At 42.2% G+C, this 27,873-nt stretch overlaps 1 protein-coding gene across 1 annotated transcript in view; it reads right to left on the bottom strand.

The window, feature by feature from the left end:
- The window catches only part of KLHL14 (kelch like family member 14), an 85,649-nt gene that overhangs the window by 40,112 nt on the left and 17,664 nt on the right, over nt 1-27,873 (bottom strand). The window contains 1 exon segment of the mRNA XM_080381530.1: nt 26,690-26,811. Within this exon segment, the coding sequence (XP_080237656.1) occupies nt 26,690-26,811 (122 nt within the window).

Here is a 27,873-nt window from a genome sequence, read left to right as displayed (position 1 = left end):
CCTATGCATATAAACTATGCAATAAGACTACCACACTTACGATGATAATTAAACCTTGAAAACTAAGGCCTTAATCCTGCCTCCTACTTAACTTGATGGCAACATTCCCACTGATACGGGACTGGGCCCAAATGACCCAAACTACCACCAGTAACCCACAGGAAAGCTAAAGGGAAGCTTGCCTTGGAAAGGAGGCTGGTTTTTGGGCTTAAGAAGGAAATGTGATTGCAATAAAACACTGCAAACCATTACTATAATCTTTGTTTCTCGCAGAGCTTTGGGGAAAACTCTGTTCTTGGTCTCATGAATCTGCCCAGGGGGCTGGAGGGGGCTGGACAAAACAGGGAGGGTGCAGCAACACTGTGGACATCTAGTAAGAAGGGACTTTTGGCATCAAAACTGTGAAACAGCCAGCATCACAGTCAATCTTGCCGACTGTTTTCAGGGTCCCTCAGAATCATGAGTTATACACAGAGATCAAAACAACAGGAGTGAACAGGTTTTGGTTTTTTTACCACCATAAAATGCCCCTTAAAAGCATCAGAAAACATGATGTGAACTGTAATTCCTTTCAAACACACAACTATATAGGACCTAACTTTTCGTAGATACAGTCAAAATTACAAGGCAACGAGCATGCTAAATTTAGCCTCTAGTAGGAACAATCTTCTCAAACTCACTGGGCCTGTCAGGGTGTAACAGGAAGAATTTGGCCCATCACACAGTCTGGCCAGGCTGCTGCTTCCATTAATTTTATACGAGCCTTTGTCTGCTGTTTTGCTTTAATAATGTGAAAATCCCATCTTCTCATTTTTCGATTTCAACTCAGTGGAACACATGCCTGCCCCGCAAAAAGGGTATTTGAAGAGAAGTTTGTACGCCACGCTCAAACACAGCCCGGTGTGAGTTTTTAGCGTGTCAGTCAGTGAGTTAGAGGGAAAGGGTAAGGAGAAGCTAATCAGGATGAAATGAGATTAAAGGCTGTCTAATTTTACAGCAACTGTGATCCATCAGCCACTGTGAAAGTGACAGTGGAAATGAATGATGGAGACAGACAGGTGGGGCTGTACATTTCACTGATTTATCCTCAAATGCACTGGGCCTTATTTTATTGAGTGAACATGACCGCATTTATCATGACTGTCATCTAAACCCACTTCCCTCCATTTAAAAAGGTCACTTTACTAGGAGGGAGTAGGATAGAGGCACTTTCAAAACAGATTTAAAATTTAATAACACATGTTTATAAAACCCTGTGCAAGAATTCTCAACTTTATTAAAGATCAATTTAAAAGGAAGGAGAAAAGATTATTAAAAAGAGAAGATGAAAAAAAGCCATGGTCATCTGAGAAACACGCTTAGCTACCAAGGTGATAGGTGCCAGAGAATTACGTGAGACAGACAGATATAAATAGATTAGCCGGAGTGGGCAGAAACCACCTCTTCTGGGCCCCTGCCCCTCACACACACTTCGCAAAGCTTGGGAGGCCCGCAGTTAACAAACTTGTGCTTCCCTGGACCAAGAGCACAAACGAATCCAAGCAGCCCTACAGAAGGCAACCACCCCACCAGCCCCCTTCCCATGCTATTTATGCATGATTGGCGGCAGACCCTCAGTAAGGTGGGAGGCAATTTCTCAGGTACAGATACGTAACATGCAGAGCTTTCTAGGTGAAAACTGAATGGGTGATTTATTCTTGAGAATGATCTGGAAAGCAGCGGAGTCCAAGACTGCAGCGGTGTTTGCTACAGAATACTTCACTACACAAAATCAGTGACATTGTGCAGGAGGTGACACTCATGGACATTCTTCAGATGCAGACGCGGGTGGAAGACACAGCAGCACTCTGCACATCACCATACCTGCTGCAGGCAAAAACTCCTCTCATATGCCAAACCTTACTTGCTGAAAGGCACCTGGTAATGTTCTGGGACCTACTTGCAAAAACAGAGCCTATGGCTTATAGCCAAATGCTCATGAAACCAAACACTCACAACCATAACACCTATGAGGTCAGCTAGATGCAATGATACTCCAAAGGCACCTCTAACTTTTGTATGGGGGTGACAGCGACACACCTCACTCACCTAACACATTAACGTGTGCTGTTTGTTTTGCTTAGTTTCTGCCAACAACTGTGCATTTAGGAAACAGCATCTGGTTGTTCTCCATACATTAATCAAGGGGTCAGCATTTCCTCATTCTTCTTACACCTTCCCCTGTCTATCACCACTTCAACAGTAACTAGCAGGAAAGAAAGAGGAACAGGAATGGAATTTCTCAGGACAGGAGGAGGGATGAGTTCTGGTCCCAGGAGATCTGAAAGCTGATACAGCCCATAGCCATTCCCCTGCTCTGCTAAAAACTCCTTTCACAAACGGCATTTGATTCTTCTATTCAAAATTTAAAAAAACCATGTAAAACCCTCATAGATTTTTCACTGCCCTGAACCATTCAGCTGCTTGGGATACAGGAGGTACTGTGAGGAAAGCCAAGAAATCTCTTCCTCAGCTACTGCACAGCTTGAGCATAGCCCCTTCAAAACTCAGTACACACCAAGAAGTCAAGCTTATCATCTCTAATGACCTGTGCAGATGACGCAAGAGAAGAGTGTGTTTCCAGAACCAGGACGTCATAATCAGAGGACATATGGGGTCAATAACGACCTTCCACAATATTAACAGCCTAACCTGTTGGCTACATAATATTCAACTGCTGCTACTTGAAAACTGATTATTTCCAGAGCTCTCCAGAGGGCAGAGTAGTATGAGAAGATGTCTCTTCCCATACAGAAAGCACCTACAAAGTCACTTTAGGAGACTCTGATTTTGCTCATGGCAGAGATACAATACTAATTTCTTTCCCAGCCCCCTCTGCAAAAGGCTGGGTAGACCACAGCTGGTCCAATTATTTCTTGAGTATCAGATACTATTCACCTTTCTTTGGTTCATACATCATGTTTAGGAAGGCTATGCATTTATTACTGAACGCTACTTGTTATTTCTCACCCAGGAGGTTATCTAAATAAACACTAGGATTCCTCTGTGAATTGTTCACTTAGATTGTTTGTTATTTAATAACTGTGGGGAAAGACTGACCACAGTTTAAGTACGGAATTCTAGCCTCAGTGAACATGGTGGGAGTTTTGCCATTGACTTCAAAGGCATCAGGTTTTCACCCACTGGTATTTTCTGCTCAAAAGGTAATGAAACAAAGTTAAAAAAGGAGACATCAACAGTAGATGGCAAATACCTCTATTAACATTCCTGACGCCAAACTGTACCCTGTCAACCTCAAATTCAAGCAAACACGTGTGTAGTACTTTTTCTAGCAACACACCAATGCCAATCTTGAGTCTGAGCTCAGCTCAGTGGAGGAAGCCTGGAACAATCCAACAGCAGTCACCATAAGCAGAAAATCCTAAGATAAAGCACTGTGCCTCAAAGTCACCTTTGAGAGCAAATAATTGTTATAGCTCTGGTCCAGCTGCACCACAGAGAACTCCATCAGCTCAGCCAGAAACTTCACAACCTCTTCATCCCCCTGCCAGTTTTGTGGCAACTCCATTCAATCCATCACAGGTAGGATCGGCACAGGATATCTGAGTTCATCTAGGACACAGTCACTACTTCACCTGAGGCTGCAGGTAAGCAAAAGCAAAATGCCACCCCAAACGTATCCTCTAGTCAAGATAACATAAGCACCAAGAAAGAGGTGAGATGAAAGTCCCTGGAATTATTCGTAACACAGTGAATGGCATTTCATAAAATTACTTAAAATTAATGAAGACATTTCACATTATGAAGATATTCCTTATTAATGAAAATATTATTTTTTTAATTCAAATGTCAGGAGTTACTCTTTTGATACATTCTCTGGAATAACACCAGCCAGGCTTTTTCAGCAGGATCATCAGTTTAATTGTTTTAATGGGCTACATTTTTCATATGTGAGCATCTAACATAAGACACTTAAATTCATGCTGACACACCACATCAGGCAAACAACATCAGGAATATCTGGCATGCTCAGCTCCCCCCTGAATTAAATTGTTTTGAAGTTACTTGGATGCAAGTTCTGAGTACTGACCTGCCTGCTTCTATGGGTGAAATTCACCCTTATGGCAGATCATTCTATTGGTTTTCAGGCAACACATACATTTGGCTGCTTGCAAGAACAAATTTTACCTGTATATTTTCAAAGCTGCAAGCACCTATTTGGATTTCATTTGAACAATAAAATAAAGCTGCCTACTCAGATCAACAGTGTCTAAATAAAGTAGGAAAATGCTGCACTCTCACCTTAAAAGGTGATGTTCTTTTACCAAAATCCTGGCACAATCCTCCCCATGCAGTGTATAGCAAAGTGACACACACCCTGCTGTGCTCCCCCTGCCACTTTCCCTATGGAAATGACTGTGTGCGGCTGAACAGCCCATATAGCAACTGAGAAGCACATGTAACAATACACCAAATGTCTTGGCATGACGCGAGGCAGGGGGATGTAATGCACGATCTTGTGGGAAGGTTCAAAGCGATAATTCATATTGTTCTGTTACCCCCTACTTACCTGACAACCTGCTGAAGGCTGCCCCCAGCCACCCAGATGCCCCACTGACTCCCACAGACCATTTATCAGGAGACACTTACTGTCCACCATCGTGAGTTATGCATTGTTACCTCAATGATGGTTGCTCCCCAGTAGAATGTGCTGTGTACCTACTCAGGCCTGGATTTATGATCTCTAAAGTAGAACCCAACATATATTACTGGGGAATGACATCTCATCACATCTAACAGTCTCATGATGAAACATTCATGTGTGACATTTCGCACAACAAAATCTCCTCATGGAGGAAGTGATGAGTAGTCCCCGATGGGAGAAAATCACAGCAGAGTTGCCAGAAAGCTCCAGAAAGAAATACTGTTTTGTCCCACTGGAGGCTTTCAGATCCTCCAAGATGTCAACACAAGGACATGCATTTCCTTTTCTAACAGTGCCACAGGACAGAAGACCCCACCCAGGAGGGGTTTGTTAATACCCAACTGCTTGTGACCAGTTGCGTCCATTTGTGGCTCAATTTCTACCCGACCTTGAGATGCATGCATTTTCCTGGTCTTCTCTGAAGGTAACCTTCCAAGCTCAGGACAACCACAACCACTCCTTCCATTTTCCTGGCTGGATTTTGTTGGTGTTGCTCAGGGATCCATGTTTTTAAAAGAATTCGTCACATGCAGCAAGATCTTACTCGGCCCCCACTACCCCAAAAGTCGAATCTTTCACTATTTTCTCTCCTGGTCTCAGTACTCCCTATCCTGCTCTCCACTCTAAAACAATGTATTATTTTAGAGCCACCAAAAGTTTTTTTTTCCCCACTAAGTCTTGAAGTTATTCCAGGAGAAGAAGAAAAACATGATTTTCCATTTCCAAAACTCTACATGGAGGAGGGATGTGCCCATATTTCACCATATTAAAACAGCTGTTTCAATACACATAAGTTCACTCATAATAGATAAATTGAAACCTTCACTGCTATGGATTTTAGGATTTTTCCTTTTAAATACTTCAGTATTCACAAACGAAAGGTTTTGTATATAAGAGCGTCCAGCACATACCTAAAACACTAGATATAAAGCAGAAGAGGGTAGAAGGTTCTGCCCAATGCTTACCACCAGGAAACAAGCTCAAAAAATGTTTCAATTCCCAGAAGATATATACCTTGTACAGGTACCTGAAGAAGAGTCTGAAACTCTAACATGCCTAACTTCCAGCATGCCCAGGCACAGCATGCAGAAGCAGAAATGTCCATGTAGTGTTATGTTAATGTACCTGAGCTGCCTAAAGGAAGCTCAGGAGTCCCTGCCAGTGACCACCAAGGCGGCTCTGAGTGAATTGTTAATGGACAGGCCACTGACAACGTACTGCCAGGGTGCTGAGGGCACCAACAGGACCCAACGGCCCTGACTGGCCTGAGGTCTCCCTCAACACCACTCGCTCACAGGCACAGGAGCCCCATTTCAGCTCAAGCCTAGGTACCCAGACCTGGCCTGGAGGGACTCCACGTAGGTATGCTGTAGCGCGTCTCAAGTCCCGTCTTTGGCCTCACCTCCTGGATGGACTCTGGATGCATGTTGACGTCTGTTCTCATGGAGCCACCAGCCCCACCACGCTCTGATACACACCCGTAAGTGGGAACGTTGCTGTCTGAGTGGGGACTGCAGCCCAGACTGTACCCCCGTTCTGCACATCCCCACCAGCACCCTGCGCAAAAAAGGCACTTGAAGATGTCCTAGCAGAGCTTAACCTTCTCATCACCACCACCGTGATCATTGCAAGTACCAGGAGAAGACTGTCCTACTGTTGACACTTTTTCCACGACGGACAGAATTAAACACAATTAATAGTATTTGTTTTGTTCAGGATGGACAATAAGACCCCGTTCTAAAATGTACTAACCACTAGGTAGACAAATACAGAGGGAAACACAGGAATCAATCCACGTAAATTAGGTAATACCAAAGACTGGTTTCTCCAAAAGAAACCAGGCAGCAATGCAGCTTTCCTAGACTTCTCCTCACAGATGGGCTTCCAAGGAAGGGAAAAATGGCAGGCCCACAGAACATTTTCAAGCTCAGGGAAGGAAATATGACCTGGGCAGCAAGACCACATACCTAGGTAAAACTGACACAGATCACTCACTTTGTAAATCTATACTCTCAGAAGATGAAATAAGAATGTATATCTGAAAAAAAAATATCCATTAATAGATTTGGATTAAATTTATGTTAATTTTCTTCTGTTTTCTATAATAACACAACTGCTCACTATTTTCAGAAAAACTGTTATGAAAAATGCGTTGTGATGCTTAATCACAACGATGAGAAAAAATCATTCTATATAAGCACTCATATCAGAAATTTTTTTCTGTCTCCTCAAAAACTTTTTGGGGATTTAGAAAGCATCCAGTCAGAAAACAGAAGCAAAACTATGTTTCTCAAAACTGAATACCAAGCTGAGTATCACAGCACAAGCAGCTGCTACTTAAATCAAGTGGTGTCAAAACTCATGGGCTAAACCATGTTCACACAGAATCACAAATAATTCACAAATCACACACTAGTGCGTGGTCATGGACTGCTGACAAACAGGATAAAAGGTCAGGTTAATTTAAATCACTGGCCATGCTGGGACTGCAGGATTTGACACGTACACTAGAGTAAATTAAAGTTGTTGGGACCAATCCCGAATACTTAAAATATACTTAACTAAGTATCCTCGTTTGGCTTGTATTTTTGTTGAAGAAGTTAATTTTGCAAACAGTAGCGTTCACAAAAGTATCATTTTCAGTTAGCTAGGTGGAGGGAAGCAAGGACCAAGACACAGGGACTCTATGAACAAAACTGGGACTCACTGTGCTAGTAACCGTGGCTTGGACCAGGTTCTGGTGGAGACTGAATTCAATACGGGAATGAAACTGAAACAAACATACAGAGATGAGTTGGATCAGGTCAGGTCAGAGGGGGCATGGCAGAAAGAACCAGGACTTGAGGAAGAGAGAGCAAAATCTGCAAGCACAATAGCACATACTGATCCACAGCCCCAAGTCCTGCACTCCTCACACTCCGCTGTCAGCACATCTGGGTGGAAATTTGGGCTGTTTACACCCCCTGGTTCCCAGGACACACAGCCTCCACTGCCACCAGCAACCACCTGAATTCAAAAGGCAGAGATGTGTATGGCAGACCTACAAAGCCAGCCTACATGACGCACCGTTTCTCAGCATACCTTGAAAGGTATGCTGAGGAGATGTGGGGCATTCAGAACTTATGGACTACCATTATGAGAGACTGCAGTGCACATCTCCTCTGGCACCTCGCTGTTTATGTTGGTATGGCCCTTAACACAGTACCTGTGATACCTCCCAACTGCTGAAGGTTCAGTCCTTGAACTGAAGGTTCAGTCCCATGAACAGCAGAGGCCTGGCCTGCAGAAGTGGCCACTGCAAGAAACATTTCTGCCCTTTCTTGTCCCAGGTCCCATCACTCCCTGTGATGGCTGACGGACACATGTAGCCAAGCAATAAACAGGCGAGAAACCACACTATTTTTTTAAGGCACATTGAATTTAACCCAGATCTGTTCCCCACTAAGCTTCCCTGCCTCGCCTCACAAATGGGAATGAGCAGAAAAGCCAGGCCATGAGAAGAAGGGAAGGACTGATGTATCAGCAGCAGCACCAGCTGGCATCAGCTTCTCGTGACTGTGAAACTACAACCTCAGCACACGATACCAAAACATTTAAATGGGTCTAACCCAGTGTTGCTGTGGCCCTGTTCCTCTCACAGCCCATGCAATCCAGGCCCCTCTTCATGCTACCACAGTCTGTCCTCAGCACCCCTCAGTGAGCCCTTTCAAAGCAATAATCTGGTGGGAAAATAACCCAGAAAACGAGTACATTTTCATTTTGGTTTAATGCCCTGAGCAGGCTCACCCAGGAGTCAAACAAGTTCCAGGGCTGCCGTGAAGGAGGAGACAAGACCATGAGATGTGGTTTGGGTAGAAAGGAACTTGAAACAACAGCAACAGCTTCACCTACCTTACAGCCACAACCCCTGCACAGGGGATGAAGCCACCCTATGAGTAAAGCAGGTAACAGTAAACGAGACATCTCACTGTGAGAGGTTGCTCTACCTCTGGAAGGTGTGTAGGGAGAGTCTGGGGGCTGCAGGAGCAGATGGGATTCCTCACAGTTAAGGCAGCTGTGCCCTGAGGTGGAGGATGGAATCCTGTCCCTGCCTTTGCTGCATGATGTTGCTGTGGTGCTAGACAAGTCTCTTAAGCTAATTTTTTCCACAGCTACCCACTTCCCCTGTTCTGAGAACACTAATTACGTGTGCTTCATTTTCAGAGAGCCTGATCTGATCCCTGTGTCTGATACGCAGCAGCGCCCCATGTTCACTGCTGTAACTGAAATAGGTGCGAGAAGCCGTCTGGAAAGCACAGTCTGAGGGGCCTTGAAACGGGTACCCCACAATAAAGGATACCTTTGACTTTAACCTCACTGCACTTCTGTTCCTCACCTGCAAAATGGAAACAATGACAGCCTATGCTTCTCACAAAGAGGATGGTGCAAAAATACCACAACGGATGCCAGTGAAGCAGTTGTCCCCTGTTGTTGTGAAGCCTGTGAAGGGAACCTTGTGGAAAACTTCTGTCTTCAGAAGATTTCAGTAATGTGTGACAGACAGGATCTACTCGCTGAACAACAGAAGACATACTGCAAGCAGAAATTCAGCACGGTCCCTTCTGTGCACTGACATGTGACAAAGAATAGTGTGTGGTATCATTAGAGATTGCATCTTAATGCTTATGCAAACAGAGGCCGAATTAAGGTTGCAGAAGCAGCTTAATTCTCGTACTTCCTAACTCTGGAGGGCTTGGTATTGCCGTCTGTCTAACGCTCTTCTCAAGCCTGGTGCAAGCCCCTTGGGGGTGATCCACCCCAGGTCTGACAGGCAGCTAACGCCTGCCTACCCTGCAGCTGCTTCAGCATCCCTGAATCACCCAGGTAGGTGCTGTGGAGTCCGAAAGCCCACGGCAGGAGTTGCAGGAGCCCTCCTCCTCCTCCTCCTCCTCCTCCTCCTCCTCCTGCCGCATTCCCTTCTCGCCGGCAGTTCGAGGCTGAGCCACTAGATGGGGTGCGGTGTGCTCGGCTCCCCCCTCCCCGGTAGAGGCATTTCAATCATTTGGCTTCAGGTTTTGCAGCCAACCAAAAAACAAAAGAGGTGAAACGCAGCACAAAAAAAGACATAGCCAGCTTCCTCCCAAGCAGTTAACTTCTGCTTGTTCCTCGTGTTCGGCGTGAAAGGGAAGAAATCAAATGGAGTACACAAACCCCAGCAAATGCTCGGTGCATCAATCCTGGCAGATGCTGAGCCCTCCCCGGCTCCCGCTGCCTGCAATAGGCACGGCAGGTGCTCAGGCTTTGGCACGGTTATCAGTCATACCTGCTTTGCCTTGTCTTGTCTCAGCTCCCCGAACCCAGACTGCACGAAGATCAGTCAGCGATTTCTCTGGCAGTCCACACACATCTGCTTTTCTACTCCACGCGCCAGTCCCAGTGAAATATAGCAGGCACAGTTCCCTTCCTCACCAATACGCCGCCAAATCTCTCTCCCTCTCTCTCTTAATAATGATCTGGAAGCTGGGTAAAACGACATGCTCGCTTTTGACAAAGAGCGTGCTTCCTCATTACAGGGGTAAGGAAGGGGAAAGAGGAGGTGAGGAAACAAGTGATACAAAAAAATAACCTACGGAATGAAAGGAAAACAAAGAATTCTTTCTGAAATAGTCAATCCTTTCCAATGGAAACACAGTGCACAAAGGTGGCCAGATTACAGCTCTCTTCTCACCTCCCTAAAGAATGATTTTCTGGGGAAGGCATGCAGAAAAGCTGAAGAATGCCTATTCCATCAGGAATGTCTGAAGGCACTGCTGAATTACACCTCTCTTTCCCAACTGCTTACAAGAAGGAACTGTTCTCAAGGCATCACCCATCCCAGCAACACTACTTATTATTTAACCTGTATATAAAATAGAGCCAAGGTCTCCTTCCCAACACCCAGCTTCTCCTAGCCTCCCATGAAAATCCTAGATCCTCTACACTGCACCTTCTTACGACCCAGCCCAGCCCTGTAAGCTCCTGCAGAATCCTCTTCTCGCTCTTCTCCATGGCCAAGAGAAGAACAGTAAAAAGCCAGGATCATTTTGAAGTCAGTCTTTTCTTTTGCTTGTCTGGCACAGGTAAAGAAAGTCCTCCTCCTGCCCAGCAGAGGAAGACTATAGAGGGCAGCTGCTGCGGATGCTCCTGACATGGGGCAGGCAGCACTGACAGGGGGAAGCACACCCTCAAGTTCTCTTTACCCCAGCAACGGGATAACTTGCATTTTGCAGCCTGTCACGGCTGGCACTTCACAGGCCTATATCCCTGCTACTGTCTCAAAAGCCACCTTGAAAGAGCCACACACAGAGGGGTAACACCCAAGTGGCAGTGCAGCACTTGATTAGGCAAGATTACATCTTAGCTGTGAACTGGGAGACAAGCATGGGTAGACAGATTTGGGCTGCCCAACAGTATTCCTGTCGCATACCCTGCAGGTGAAAACTCAACTCAACCTTCATTCCTGATGAATCTGCATTTTTCACAAAGAGAAACAGATGGAAAAAACATGGCAGAAAAAGAAACACAAAGGAAGTAAAATAAAAAAGTGCACTTGAGAAGTTCTTCTTTTAATTCATTGCAAAAACAGACAAAATGTGCAGTGCATCATTACCTGACATTAATGCAGACCGATCCTGTCTGAGAAGTTTGCAGTCTTCCTATAAATTAATAAAGACAGAATATAATCCCAAATGCAGTGCATTTGATCATATACATATTCATATGGGCACTGCCGATCCACACCTGGCTAAAATAAATGCGGTTTTACACAAATTAAGTTACCGTTGATACAGTTTTGATTCATACTACGAAGCAGGAACAGATGATGAACGCAATTGCTTTGATTTAGCACTGTGCTTGTGAAAGTCACCACTTATCAGCTAGGCTGCAGAAATTGCTTCTAGTCTCTCACAATTAGAAAAAGCCACTAGCTTAACCTACCTTAAAGCACTGATTAGATTGTTTTAAAGAGCACATTTTACCTTACATTTGTAACCACCCAGGAACATGAGAACTAGCAGGCATGGTGGCTCAATTGGTGGGTGCTACCTTGGAGAAAAGAAGATGAGCTGGATCTCTTGCAATCTCTTGACCATAACAAAATTACAAAAAATTTAAACTAAAAAAATTCCATAGATGACAAACAATATAACAACAACTACCTGCAAAATGAGCTCGTGAAATCAGCCTACCCTTTAGAACCGTCTACTTTATTTACACAGTAAAAAACCACAGAAATTTTGCATTGACTGTAACTATGTCAAGAAGCAAAGTGGCATTTTTATTAGAGAAATAACTTTGCTAAAATTCTGTAGAGTCATTAAAGCTGAACTTGAGACACTGAGTCTGCAAAGACAGCTCCATATGATCAGCAATATGTAGGCTTTCGAATGCTAAGTCTGATTTATTTTGTTTCCTGACGAAAAGGAGTACCTTTTGCTGCTCTGCAGGATGTAGAGGGATGTAACCTGAGTGATTACAAAAACCTCTTTGAGATACTTGCTGAGATCCATGTCACTGTTCACAAATACGTATTCTCCTATTGCAGTACCAGGGTACATAAACATATTTTGATAAACATGAATACTAAGCATTTTTGCAAAAATCTTGTCTTCAAATTGCATTACAAATCTCATGGGCTTAGTTATTTGCTCCCTACTCTACAGCACAAGTGCTGATAACCCAAAACGTTTTCAAAAATTACAATCCAGACCACTAAATCCAAGACACTGCATATGTTTGATGCCCCTTCAATTTACTGTCTTCAATTTACTTTCAATTTGCTTTTAAATTTCAACCATAAGATCAAAACCTCCCATTTAAAAAATAATCAGTAGACTCACAAAGCTTTGTCTTAATATACTAAATGTGCAAGATCAGAGATAAAATTGTTGGCAACACTGCTAATGTAACTCTGCAGCAACTTCCCTGAAATAATCAGAATTAGGTACTCAGTTGGACTTTATTTCGACACGTGACAAAGGACAGTATTGTTGCACTCTGAAGGGACAGTCCCAGGGTAGAACTGTGAGTACCAAAACTGTTACGGTATGGTATGGCGATACCTGAACTAACTTCATGCTACTGACTTAGCCCCAACTGGTGTACTTTCAGGTTCTCTTTTTGTTTTAAAGCTCCCAGTTGTTCTGGGGCCTCAGTTCAGCAGGTGCTGTATCCCCTGGTGGCAGGAAACAGCATGTTACAAATGCATATAGAAACAATCAACAAATGGGCAAATCAAATACTTCTTTCCAGATTCTTAGTATCTGTCTGACAATCACAAATAATTTTTTAGTAGAGCAGACATTAAACTCGTAATAGATTTCGCCCCAGAATTCATGGAGTGGTATGAGTTTCATCCATACAGTTCACCTTTCTTACCCCTAATAGGTAGACTTGACTCTGCTTGCATTTTTTTCCTGTGACAATTGCATGACATTTTTGCGTTAGCCTCTAGAGCCCACCCAGAATGAATTCCAGCTGCAGACCCAGTGGGCAGCTCTGGCCATCTGCAATCCGTGTCCAACTATGCAACCCCTGTGAAACCACCTACTCCTCAACCCTGCCTGCACCCTCCACGGGGTTCCCTACACCCAGAATTGGTGCGCATTCATTAGTCTTCCAGTAATTTGGTGCTACCCCGACAGCCTTGCTTCTGCAAAGAGGAAGAGGCTTTCTGTCGCCGGCTGGGCACCCACAGGCAGCTCCAGCATCCCACTGCTACGTAACCCTTGCAGGATTCTGCAAAGCCTCTGAGCATCAGAGGAAACACAGAGCTCTCAAGAACACTTCTTGCATACAGCAAGAAGGTAATAGTGACTTCAGAAGCAAAGGCAAATCACTGTGGTATTCATACAGTTAAATGGCCAGCCCTGGAAGAATTTTTTTTGTGAAAATCAATAGGAGATAGATCAATAGAAGCTTTCTGTAGAAAAACATTTCCTCCAAAATCAGTGAGTTTAGCATTATTCAGACAAATTCTTCTATTACTTAAAGATGTATCTTCATTCCTGTTGAACACTAATGTTTTGTGCCATGTAAAGCCAGAGGACTTTTCTCTAAGAGATCATTTATTCTCTCTGAGAACAATGAATTATTTTCCAGTATTTAAAGTTTCAAATGAAAGCCTTCAAGTGACTGCAACTGCTTCAGGCGGGTACCAGCACTGTTTTACCTGGGGACAAACCCCTTTCCACAGCAGCAGCCCTGCCTCTCTGAGAGGAGGCCAGGCTGTTAAAATCAAGCAGCTGGAGTGAAGCCAAATCATGGTTTCAAGAAAAGGGATGCTATGTCAGGGCTTTATTGCTGTTGTAAATCTTTGCAGTTAAGAAAAATCAAACTTCTGAGTGCTGAAATGATAATTTCTTGGAGCTGCACTGGAGACAGCCCAAGAGCTGACAGGAGGACAGTGGCTCCAACCTTGCTGGGTGAAATGTGCCCCAGTGCAGAAAGCTCCTGAAACACCCTGCACGTTAGCAGGACTTACAAGTTGGAAGCTTAAGCACTGTATAAACCCTTACATGGGACAATTCTGCCCTGGACATATCTTTCCTTCCTGGAGCTGAAGTTAATGGGAGCTAGTAAATGCCCAGCTGATTCCAGCAGTTGTCATTCTGTTGAATAAAACAAAGTTTAAACAAACTTGTGCAGACATTAGTGGTAATGCAGGTGGGAGACAAGGACTGCACTGGGACTAGCCAGAAGGCTGGGATTTGGACACCACAAGTTATCCAGCACTGTGCTACTGGCTGCCGCAGTGCTTAAATAATTGTAGTTCTCTGGAGAAAGTATACAGATAAACTGGGTCCTATGTTAATGCACTGTCATATAGAGTTGTTTACAGGCAGTACTTAGTGAAGTACTTAAGCATGTATTTAAACACACTGCTGAACATCAGTGTGATTAATATTTTGCTGAATTAGAGATATGATATGAATACATTTTTCTGCTGTTGTAATTTTTCATTATATACACACTTACAAGCTGGTCATAAGGATTTTCTTTCAGTTTTACATCCAGTAAATGAGTTAATTTGGGAGTCAAATTCTGCCTTAGTTATGCCTGCACAATGCCTTTCACATGCATGAGGGCAGAAGACTGCTCCATGACCTTTAATTGGACTTCTTTTTTGTTAGTCTTTAATGACATGTCAAGGAAAAAAAAATCTGGTTCTTTCTTTCTGATCTGGCAGCTCTTTGACATTCCTTTCATGTAATTTCAATCAGAAAAGTATCTTTTACATATGGTATATATGTTTGTGAAAGCTGTGCACATAGAGCAGCTGTAATTCTTGACCAGCAAGCAAGCAGCTGCTGGTGAGTATAGATCAGAGATGCACGTTCTGTTCTTCTGCCTGTAAAACTTGGGGGGGAGGGAGGGGAAGAGAAGAAACATGGCTTTTACATCACTTATCATGGTAATTCTATTTAAATCTACTTTAATGATTTCTAACAACATAATTTGCCAAGCCTCCCCACCTAAAAGTGATGCAAAAGCATCTCTCATTATTTTCTTTCATGCTTAACCCAGGGAGGAGCATTTAACATCTCCTAGTTTCAAGTTTTAGAGTCAACCTTTTTTTTCTTTTTCCTTTTTATTTTTTTTTAAATTATCAGAAGTCAAAACATTGACCTACCTGTATACATTAAGGTGCTAGTTATTGCCATCACTGAAAACCTGTCACTTCACTTGCATTTGTCTAGTTTTTACTCACAAGGAAACAAGCTTGTTTTAATAGTTTTAGCTGCAGCCATCTCAGAGTTGAAGACTTCCCCCCCCCCCCCAAATTAAAGCTAAATCGTGTGCATTAAATACATCATCTACTTGTAACAAAATGGGACATTTTTAAATGATTCAGTCACAGATAATTTGGTACTGAAAATGGCAGGCTTACATCAGCTCTGGGTGTTTGCTGAGCTCAGTGAGCATCTGGGTAGGCTTACCCAGCTCACGGAAAACAGATGTTCACACTGCAGAAAAAATCCCAATTCCCTTTTGTGGTCCCTCTTACCGGCTCCCAAGGATGCTGAGCGGGGGTCTCTCACGCTAAAGGTGCCGGGTTCACTCCCACGCCTCAGCCCTGACGTGCAGTTCTGATGGATGCAGGTTAGTTCAGGGCACCACAGCTGGAAAACAGCCACCCCCTCTGTGCAAAACCACAGCCCAGCTAATCTCACACACTGCTCCCTGCAGGCACTGCGGACAAGACCACCCCACTTTGGGCTTTTGCCACTCACCCCAGTCCACCAACACCACCTGATTAGGCTTTGCATGCTCAAACACTCTTGTGACAAGACTTACTGCATTCAACACCCTGCCTTGGTGCCCTGTTATAAAGAGACCACCTGGGGAGACTGTGACAGCACCTCCCACCCCTTCATGGACATTAGTTTAAGGTAACTCACAAGAGCAGCAAGAATCTTAGGGCAGCACTGGAGGAGACGGAGGTGGAGGACTGGAGGCATCCCACATCACACGCAGAGGGTGGGTGTGAGCCCCCCGGTAGCAGAGCTGCGAGCTGAGCTGAGAGCCTCAGGTCCCAAGCCACGGCCCCCAAGAAGGCAGCACAGTGATTCTCCAGGACAGCTCTGCAGGAGCCCGAAGCCACCCCTTTTTCTTACCCCTGGGGGTGATCTATTCACAAGCAGAGGGGGCAGTCATGGGGCAAGGTAGAGTAGCTCTTACCACAGCTGCCTCTCTTGCTCCTGCCCAGCGAATACCAGAAGACATCACTTGTCTAGATTGACAGGAAGGCATATGTTAAAGCAATTATTTAATTTGCCCTGAAAGATTGAGGCCAGGCCAGGATTTGTTCCTTTCCTAGTGCTCAGTCTGATCTTAAGCAATGGGATTTCCACCATTTCCCATGGGAGATTATTCCACAACCTAATACATCTCAATGTCAGGAAGTTTTTTCCTGATATTCAGCCATAATTCATATCCATGAATTATGAGCTACTATCGACATCACACCCATCGAGGCATTCCTAGAGCCTGCTTCATTTAAAATTATATGCTCTAGTTATGCAGGGTTTCTGTGTACTAGGGCAAAATGCTTTTTCTGCAGGTTAATTCATTACTATTCAATTTGTTAACACTTTTTTTCTCGGTGTGAACAGTCATTCTGCAGTTGCATATCCTACAGTAGCACAATCTCCATTTGGGAGTAGAATCACAATATATAAATATGACAAAACAACATACCGAAGACCATCCCCGTAAAGACGTATTAGTCTGCTTCTGCAGATACTTCAGCATTCAGTTAAATGAAAGCAGTAGCTCATACAACACCTGCTATGAGACAGAAAGCTTAGAAAAAACCTCTCTCAACTCCGTAATAAATTTTATTTCTGTCTTAAGCAGAAGAAAGGTACGGGAGCAGGGAAGCCAGTAGGGAAGGGGGAAGGGATGAGGAAGGGAAGGGAGAAAGGAACTTAATCAAGCTGTGAGAAAATAGAGGAAAATTGACAAGAGAAAGACTTCCTACAAACAATGAGCCACTACAACGCAGTAAGGACATACAACAAGCTGAGGATGCAAAATGTGCATCTCTTGCCATTAATAGCACTTACAAAACCGAGAAATCTAAGGCAGGCTTCTGAAATCTGTATTGCAAATAATTGTGTACAAAACACTTCTTGGAAGGAAACTGCCTTTTGTTTAAGAACATTTGAGAGAAGAAAATTTATAAAGCACGTATCAGCTTCTCAGAAAAGTCTGTGGATTTATATGAGATTTTTTTATGATTGCATTTTGCCCAGCTAGCACTGCTTTGCCATCCTGTTTGCAACCCATTTGTACATAAATAACATGTCACATTAGATACTGAAAAAAGGGAATGCTTTCTAAAGTAAGCAACTAAAAACACACCAGAGTTCATTTTCATCTCCATACATGCCTAGCTCCCATTAATGCTACATAAATCCTAGAGCAACTAGATAAGAATAAACACATAAATTTTACCTGAAATCATCTAAGAAGCAGACAGCCACGTTTGCAGGAAGCACTACATTCACACACCACCACGTAACAGTGTGTGAAAGTTACTCCAGATGGCAGACTTTTTAGAGACAGTGGCCAAACAGTATTAAGGGACCTACACAAACAGATCTGGTGAGAACAATTTTGGCAGTATTCCCTTTCACTAGAAATTATGTGAATTTCTATTATGTGAATATGTGAATATTCTAATATGTGAAAATACTGAAATCTATACCTAGGCAGGTGGGACACTTGCTTTGGACAGAAGAGAGGACAACACAGCTCCCAGTTCCAACTGGACCAGGATATGGGTATTCGTAGCAGACACATGACGCCCATAGGCTGAGATGACTCAAAATGTTGCAGATCCTCTAGGGCTGCATTAAGCCCAAGTGTTGCTCACCTGGGTTTGCTGGTGAAGTCATAGCAACTTATAATTTGTACCTATGCAGTTTCTGGTTTGTAGTTAGCCTTGCAAAGCTGGACAAAACTTTCTTTGACGAAGCTGTGAAATACCCATTGCGACATACATGAGAGGTTCATAAATTAAAAGACTGTACTCTGACTTAAGCAAAGCAGGGACTCAAACCTCAGTTCCTGCCTCTTCCCCAAACCACAAGAGATGTTGAAATGAGAAGGGACATTCTGATACAACTCTGGTTTTGTGAAAACATTTAAAGGAATTTGTTTTCACTTTTCCTTGGAACAAAGCAGTACAAGTTGCTGCAAAATGGAAGTCATCCTCAAGCCATCTGTAAAGATACATAACTCAAGTTGAAAGATGAGGAAGAAGAAGATATGTTCTGTGATCCAGGAGGAAGATTTTGAGTCAAAGGTTCTGATGTAATTGCAAGGATATAGGAGGGAGTTATATCTCCACCAACCAGAAGCTTTTTCTGTAAGATGTCTCTGCAAGATGTCTCTGCAGAAGCCTGCCATCAGCATCTGCTGTGGAAATGCCACAGATCATCTGATAACTCATCTATCTTACACCTGCTGCCTTCTTACTTGCAGCCACTCATGGCTCAGCTCTGTACTGTCTAAGGATGTCTTGGAATGCGGTTCTGTCCTGTTCCATTGCCCCTCTCAGGTTTTCAACCCTAAACACTCCTGTCTGAGCATAGCCAGGGAACAGGACATTGGCGTAACTTTTCTGGACTACCTGAAAGTAACTGTTTGCCAGTGAAGTTTCTGAGCGTAAGGGTGAGAAGATTCAGGCATCTTTGTATATGCAGAAGAAAATTAACATCCTGGTTTCCAGAGAGGTGCATGTTCACACAGGGCACAAAATAGCCAAGAGAAGATGAAAGACTGTTGAGGGCTTCAGCACAAACAGACTGAATGCAGAGATAAGACTTAATATTTCAAAGACACGGCACAGCAAGATATAAAGTGACTAGGAATACAGGAAGAGAAAGCTATCCAGAATCTGCAAGACACCACACTCGCAAATAAGGCAAAGAGTACAGAGGTTATCACAAAAGATGCACAGAGTCAAGTAACACCCATGTAAAATCAGAAGCTAACAACACTGTAATAAAAAAAAAAATGCACAGAAAGAGGGCTGGCATTTCTTGAAAGCTACCTCAAATGGGAGTGCAGAAGAAAATAATATTTAATGCACAAATAGAGCATTCATTGTGAGAACATGCTACCTTTTTAACTCATTCTGAGAGCTCTGTCTTGCTCTTAGATATGGAGGTATGCACCATTAATGGCACTTGCATGGTTGAATTCCCATGCATCATCCTCAGAATGTGAGTTGAGGCTAACCTCTAGTATGTCACACATAAAAAAAATACTCTTCACTATATTTCTGTTTCTCACTTCTATATTCTCACTTCCCTGTATGTGTAAAACATGTGGCTTATTGGCAGTGTGTCTGACCACCTTGATCTCCTAAATCTTAAAGTTGGACAGTCGTACCAGTCAGCTTTTCTGTGTATGAATCTGTCTTCTTCTGTGACCATATTTTCCTAGTTTTGACACTTTTAAAAGGGCCTAAATGTAAGGATGGAAAATACAGATGGAATTTATATTTAAAATTAGCTTTTAGTGCAATCAGTGTGTTTGTTTAAGAAGAAGAATACATATAATCACGTGCATGCATGTACATGTACTTGAACTTCTACATACATATACCACATTTATTAAATCTGTCTAGTAGGTAATATAAGGACTTCTGCCTTAGCAATATGCTAATGCTTGCTCAGGTTTTCAATGCAGTGCTGAAAACATCCTCAACACAGCACTGAAGCAGAAGCTGCAGCATCCCTGACTGCTGGACAAATGGAGTAAGAGAGATGAAATCTATCAGGGCTGCCAAGAAGTGTTCATCAAGACACAGTTTTGATTAACATAAGTGTGCACTATTCTCACAAGTGACAAAAAAAAAGGGGGGAAGAAATTATAACTGGCATATGTCAAGAGAAGCTGTCCATCTGACTCAAATCACTTCTATTCAGTTACCAATTGACTGGGGGTAAACTGAAGGAGGAAACCTTTGTTCCTAACACACTATCATTCTTCTAAAAAGTAAAAGCTCTACAGTGGATGAATTTATTTACTTAGAAGATGTAATATTTCCAAAGGCACAATATGTGCTAGACATCTAGAGGTACTTAGGATGACACTCAAGCCTTCAGAAACTTCTCCCAAGAACCTCTGATGTAAGCATGTAAATCATACTGTTTGTCTTGTAAGTGACCAGCTTGGAAAAGAGAAAACTGGATAAAGCACTCCAACACAGGAAGCTCTTAGTGACTCCAAAGCCATCTCAGAAAAACAGAGGAACAGGAGATTTGTCATTAATTTGCCCAAGCATCATGCTGTGTAGGAAAGTCTGATACAATGGAGCACCTAAGAATGGCTAAAGAAAACAGAGAAAAAAGAAATACAACCTACACCAGCAGAAATGATGTGGGCTAGCGAGTGGAGTGACCCAGGTTCTCTGATGCTGACTTGTGACACGAAGCAAACCATTGTACCTTCCTTTTACTTGAGCTCTCTGTGGATAAAATGCATAAATAATGATGATGAAATGGTTTCTAGAACCACCAGTATGCCCAAGTGCTGGCTGACATTCAAAATGTTCTTACTGAAGATGGAGGACTGCTGTACAGGAGGCTGTACTGCCACAGAACATATTCAAGGAAAATTTAAAAAGTCAAAATGACAGAAATGAAAATATGTTGCATTCAGACCAGACTACTTGCAGTGGAGACTGCCTCATGGAAAAATGAAAGCACAGCCAACCTCGGGAAGGAAGGAAGAAGGCAGACTGCCTTTAACAGAGCACTGAGGATGAAAAGGTTACTGGCTGCTTGTTATGATCAGTGAGTCAGAGGAAGACAAATAAATGACAACTCCTTGATATTGTGTGATTGCTGCTGGCATGAAGGAGACGGATGGAGAAGGAAATCGAAGTGCTTGATTCATTGTTTGTCCTTAGACATTGAACAAACACAACAGACTTAAATACACCCAGCAAAGGGCATGAGGGTCAAGGTAACAAAAATAAGACTAAGGAATAACTAGGAAAAGAGGTAACCAGAAATGAGGTGCTGGTCATACTGACTAAATTCTCCAGTCTAGTGACCTTCTGGACATTTCCCTGTCCTTCCTATCCAAATATATCATCCATGTCATACTTCTCATTGGACGATGACATTGGCCTTGGCTTAAAACCCAAATGTAGTGCATTCCCTGGGTATAAATGCATTATTGCCCATACATGTGTTTGCCACTATTTTGGTGCTCACTGGTTTACCCAGATGATACGGTTAACTAGGGAGGTAAAGGAAGGTTACAATTAGCATCTTATTGAAAAACAAAGTACTGATATGAAAGAAAGACCGGCTGCAGCTGCAGCTTCACATGGATGGGAAGTGCCATGTAAAAGTTCAGTAACGTTTCCAATATTTTACCCTTTTGTGCTGTAAAGAAAAAGGAATTTTAGGTTGAAAGAACGATTTGCTGTATACCTAGAAATCTGTAAGACACAGTTTCTCTCCTACTCATCGCTTCTAATCAGACAGATGGATACATTGCTATGGAAAAAATAAAAAAAATAAAACTAAAACAATGACTGCATCATTTTTATTTATTTCTTGCATTCTCTGTTCACGTAGCAAGAAATTTAATTCCAGTTGGATCAGTCTGTTGTGATATTTTTTTCTTTCATTTAATATATTTTTTAAATGCTTTGAGGCATTATGACAGAAGAGCATGTATTTTTTGCCCTGGTTTATACCCATCATCCTTACCATTACAACAAGACAAAAGCATTAAAGTAAAATTAATCATGTCAAAAGATTTTAGCAAAAAACAAGGGAGACCATGCATAAAGCATCGCTTTGTCTAGTGTGAAGTCACGCTCTGATTAAAAACATATAATGAAAGTGAAAGTAATACATCATTGCCTTAGCAGTAGGGTTTTTGGGAGAGCTGTGCAATTCTGAACACAAAAAATCTTTATAGGCTCTGGATTTTGAAACTTGCAATTATTACACAATAATTCTAACAAACAAAACATTGTTTCACTTCCTTAAAGTTTAATTAATCTTAAACATTGCAGTTAAACAAACAGCTAAAGGAGTTCTAAGATTAAACAAGGACTCCTGGCAGGACCGAAGCTGGTAATTAAAACCCAAGCAGCAGTGGCTGGTTCTGAGCAGTGAGGCATGAGGTGGTGACACAGAGAACCCCCCCACTGCCCCACATTCAGTACACAGTTATGAAGACTGCGAAATATTATAGAATAACGAAACCCCATTAATAGAACAGAACTTTTGCTGTTACCAAGGACTGTCAAACACCCGTCAGCCATTCAGTTTGTGCCACTGGGCAGTAGTAGCCTGTTCCTGCTATGTGACATAGGTATTATCCAGTTAAAAAATGAACTGGTGTTTGTGCATGTGTAGGCAAGCCTGAAAAGAAACCACACAGTGAAGATACGTTCACTGTACTTTGCCATACAGTCTCGAAAAGCCTCTACTTTGCTCAGGCATGACTGTGCAATAAGGAGTGTTTCAAATTAAACAGCAATGTGCATGTTATGGATCTCAGATTAGGACTGTACCCACATTAAGTAAAATTAGGTGGCAGAAAATGTTTGCAAAATGCCGCTTACTTACTCCTTTTTTTTTTCTTTATTCTGACTCTATCCTTTGTTGCCAACATAAAAAAAACAAAAAGAACAAGAAAAAAAAAGAACTCTCTAAGAAATACCAGACAGGAAAAATACACAGTAATACTAGACTGTGAAAAATCTACCGATCCCTTGAGCCATAGCATTCTTGCCTATAGATGATGACATTAAAAAATTGGAAATGGGTGCATGCTTCCCCTCCTCTTCTGGGTCTATGAACAAGGCAAGTTGTTTTCCTGATACCTTTAGAATTACTCCCATTAGTACTGATGCATTTGGTGCTTTGGCTAGCCAGGCAGAGAGAGGTGGGCAGTATCTCCTGCCAATAGATCTACTCTTGTCGTGGGAACAAAATGAGATTGCTACTCTGCTGAGTTGTCATACTCGATAGCTTGTGCTGTTCCACCTGCAACTGTCTTCATAGCTCCAACTGCAGCGCCATGGCTTACACAGAGTCAGTAGTTTCTGATGGTTGATCTTCTCCTGTTCCTTATGCATCACACAAGGCAGGACACAGACCCCTAAGCAACTGAACGGTTTGCAACAGCCTTTCTGCGCCGAGAAGGAAAAAGGCAACAGGCAAGCAGCTCCCTCTCAAATGGGTTTGCAGGCCCTGCTGAGTAACTTCTGGGGTTTCTCTCAGCAGAGGGTGACGAAAGGAAATTCAGACTTCTCTCATCTATCTCATCCTCAGTGGCCCTGCCACTGCACCCAGGGCTAAGTGTTTGCAAGCTTCTTTCCCACCTTCCCTACCCTCCAAATGCCACTGGAACAGACAGCAGAAAAACCAGTAATGTAGGTGGGTTTGGAAGAAGGAAAGGGGAATTTCTGTGCACATTTACATTGCATCAGTAAGCCTCTAAGGGCAAAACCTGACTTTTTGTCGGTGCGTAGGGGAGCCTACCGGAGGACAGAAAGTTAAAGAAAAGACTTTGTAAACTTTTGCTAGTACAAGAGGAAATCAAATACACCTAAGGTGATAATAAGATAGAGCAGCCTAAAATAACCAGGCTTCAAGGACTAAGATTCTTCCCATCACAGAATCTTATGAGCAGGACATGGCTTTTGCTCTGCTCCTGTTCACTAGGGAGCAAACTCCTCGTTTGCACTGACGAGTTGGGGGTGAACTGCAACCTCAGGACTGACAGCACTGCCTAAACAAGTGAAAAAGAAACAGAAAAAAAAAATCTTCCTCCTTCACTGGTAACTGTATGTCTCTGATAAGAATAAACAGACCAATTATTTTCCAAAACTTTGGACTGGGAGAAAGGTAAAAGGGTAAAGAAAGGAAACAAATGTACTTCTTCCTGAATTGCAAAAACCATGTGAAAAATAAAGATAGAACAATGTCCTTAAATTCCCCACACCACAAATGTCATACTGTGTTGATACAACACTAGGACTGCACTGGAAGATCTCATTATTCTGAAAAACGTGAAGCATAGTATGTTCCCTAGTACAGATGCTGTAGATTTTTCTAACATACAGTTCATATGGCCTTTTGTAATTGCCATTCTTATACAATACCCTCAACTATCACCATGTTATAAGGTGATTAGTTTGTTGTCTTCCCTAAAACTGCTCAGTCACAGTTCTTCAAGTCCCTGCACTCCTGTGCTGTGGAGTCCTTCAACATTTTATGGAAAGGACAGGACAAAAGTTCTACTCCAACTTGTCTCCACTTCCCATTCTCTCCTATACTGAGTTGGAAAATAAAGCAGGGGATACTTGAAACTCTTTTTTCATTTTTTTTTTTTTAAATAATTATTGCTACTATTTGGTGAGTAGTAATAATATTTTCTAAGAAATCATGCTGCTAACATTTAGTCTTTTTCAGTCTGAAAAGACAAGCATTCTTCTCTGTGTTCCTTGAACAGCAGTCCAGGCCAAGAGGGCATCCTTTTTTAGAAGGTTTTGTAAGAACAGGATTACTCATGTCACGAGGGGGCTGTATATTTGACAGCCGTTCTCAGCCAACACTGAGAAAGATCCTGGGACCTCCAGGACTTTCAGTTCTGAGCACCAAGTGCTTGAACATGAACTAGCTAGGACTGTAACAGATGCATTATCCTTTAATCACAGCACGGGTGGTTACATGCATTAGCCAGAATGGAAAGAGAATTTTTGTTTACTCTTTGTTAGGGGTAACACAAAAAAGGCTACAATCTTTTGGTAATATTACATAAAATGATTCAGAAACATCTCTCAACACCACCATAGATGGTGGTGTTACTCAAATACTAGCAATGGACTTCTAACCAGAGTAACATTTAGGTATCGTGCCCCTTGGTCCAGTTTCTTCCAGTCTTGAAGACAGAATCACAATGTAAGTAACTAAAAACTGAGTAAATGTCATTCTTAAAAATCTGACACATCTACAGATCACTGAGATTCAGAGTAAAGGCTTCTACTTTAACTCAGTGGAGAGTTCAGATCTTGAAGCAGGAAAACCATTTCTCCTGCCTCTCCTGGTGAGCCACTGGATTAGAGGCAACAAATTAAAAAAAACTTAACACTTCTGCCTTACCTAACATGTTTGATTTTTCACTGACTTACCATCTTCAGAATTTTCTTAGAAGTAGCATGCAGAGGTGAGCATTAGATCTCATTAATCTGAAAAACGTGAAAAACGTGTATGTTCCCTAGTACAGATGCTGTAGATTTTTCTAACGTACAGTTCATATGGCCTTTTGTAATTGCCATTCTTATACAATACCCTCAAATATTAGTCCAGGGCATCTATACCTAAGCAGTCTTTACATTGCAGCACTTTGAGAAAAGCTCCTAAATTTTCCATGGGAGAAAGCAATTTGCAAAGGCATCATTTCAAGTCCTGCATCACAGCAGCCTTTTTAATTCTTTTTAATCCCAACCTGTGCATATAATATTAATGTGGATGTATCCCATTAAAGGACTTTGGATAAGGGATGAATAACAAAATTCTGTAAAATGTGTTTCACTAGGGAAAAAAAGCAGGTCTATTAGGAAATCCAGGTTTTACCAGTTGTCCAGTTCTAGAAGTATGGCTTTGATTTATGGATCAAAATTGCTCATTTATTATTTTATCTATACTGCTTTGGGCAATTTTGACAGTTAAAATTTAGTTTTATTGACCAATGCAGCCAGTTTAGCCACAAGGGGACTAATGCACACACAGCCTGCTGCACTCAAGAAGCTATGATTTGATTCCATGACCAAGTCAGACTCGGAATCGCAACCAACATAACAATAAGTTCCAAATCTCGATGCTCGAGGCATAATACTTACTCTAAAACACAATCAACCTTTAAAAGAAGGTGGGAAAGAATTTTGTGATAGGAGCCTCCATGCACTGTTTATTGTAGCTGGTATATTCCACCAATGCTTCTGTCAGCAATGGATGCAGAGCAGTACAGAGGAAACCTTTCTTTAATGATTGTGGACAACAGATAAAGCTGGAAGAAGGAAATGAAAATGCAAAAGAGTATCAAAGGTGTGCTCTAGTACTATGGCTTACCAGGGATCTGAATCTGAGAAAACTGTCTCGAACAGTGCCTTTTTTATTTTCCTAGAACAGATTTTATTCATATGTACATAAATATTCATGTATTCATGTTGCAGTATGAAAGACTTACAAGTTTACTTAAAAAACTTACTGGAATGATTTTAAGCCAATGTTAATTTAGGCCTAACCTATTATAAAATTAGCATCTTCTGCAATCTCAATTTATTGCTCCATTGTGAAGCCCCTTGTGATACATAAACAAATCTCTGAAGAGAAACAAATCAATAAAGTGTCTAATTTGATTAACCATGTTTTTAAATTCATCAAGACAACTGTACAAAAATAAACCACTTACTTGTCAGTATTTTCCACGTCTTCTTTTCATCATCATAATACTGAACCAAATTGCTGGGTAGCCGGTCAGGTCCGGGAGGCAATCCTCCAACCAATAACAGCATTTTCTTATTGGAACGAATTCTTCACCCAAAACAAGAGGAAAGATGAACAACCACATTACTGAGGAGTATTTTTAGTGGCAACAAAATCATAACCATCAAAAGAATGTTCACTGCTTGCAGTTTTCTATTTCATTTTTTGTTTCTTTTCCCAATCATGTCTCAACAATTTTTTGAACCAAGCAGAAAAAATGATCAGAAAAGCTGCATATCTCTCTACTCATGGAATAATAAGCTTCCTTTATGCAATTTGTTAGAGGTTCATTCTAGAACGACCTTTTTCTTATATTATCCCTTTAAATCATCACTCTTTACAGCTGAATACACATGAAATGCTCTGGAGTTGTACTAAGGTTAAGCATTAAAGTTGCATGTCAAAAATCGTATTAGTCAAAATCATTATTATAAGCCATTCTACACTCAAAGAACCTTGAAAAAATTAAGGTTATGCAGAGAGTTTGTGAGCCAACTCTTTAATCACACACTGAACTTCAGATATATAGTTTAGTACAATTAGCAGCACTGGGCTAATGGTTATGGGTTAAATGCTACTTACAAGCACTTTTGTTTGTTTAATTTAGTCCAGACTCTTGCTTTCACTCTCCCCCCTGGCTTCCCCCTTTCTCTTTGCTCTCCCCCTGTGCACCACTGGCTATAGCAACACCAATTGGTAAAAATGAGACTGTGATGTTGTTGTGAGCCTCCCCAGAGTGGAGCCCTGCCAATGCTTGCCACTGATCCAGCGGCATGAACCTGCTCAACTGTGCAAAGTCACTCTAATTCCCTCCCTCTGTTTTTCTACCTTCTCCCCCAGGGGGCAACCACTGAAAGGAGTGACTACCCACCCATCAAGAGCTGGCAATTCGCTGCTATTAACCGTGACCGTGATTCCCAATCTGCCTGGCAGTTCTTAAGAACAGGACTGCAATGTCTCATATGCAGTAAAAGCGGTTATCTGCACCCTGGCCTCCAACGCTCCACCTGATGAATGTACGATTTCTTCCCAACATTAAGGGATTTAGCACAATTTTAAGTGAAAAGGGGAGGGGAGGCCCAGACCCCCAGATGAGCCCTGATGCTTTAA

This window comes from Falco punctatus, assembly GCF_963210335.1.
Source record: "Falco punctatus genome assembly, chromosome: 3".
NCBI lineage: Eukaryota > Metazoa > Chordata > Aves > Falconiformes > Falconidae > Falco > Falco punctatus.
This window is presented reverse-complemented; position numbering and strand designations above follow the sequence as displayed.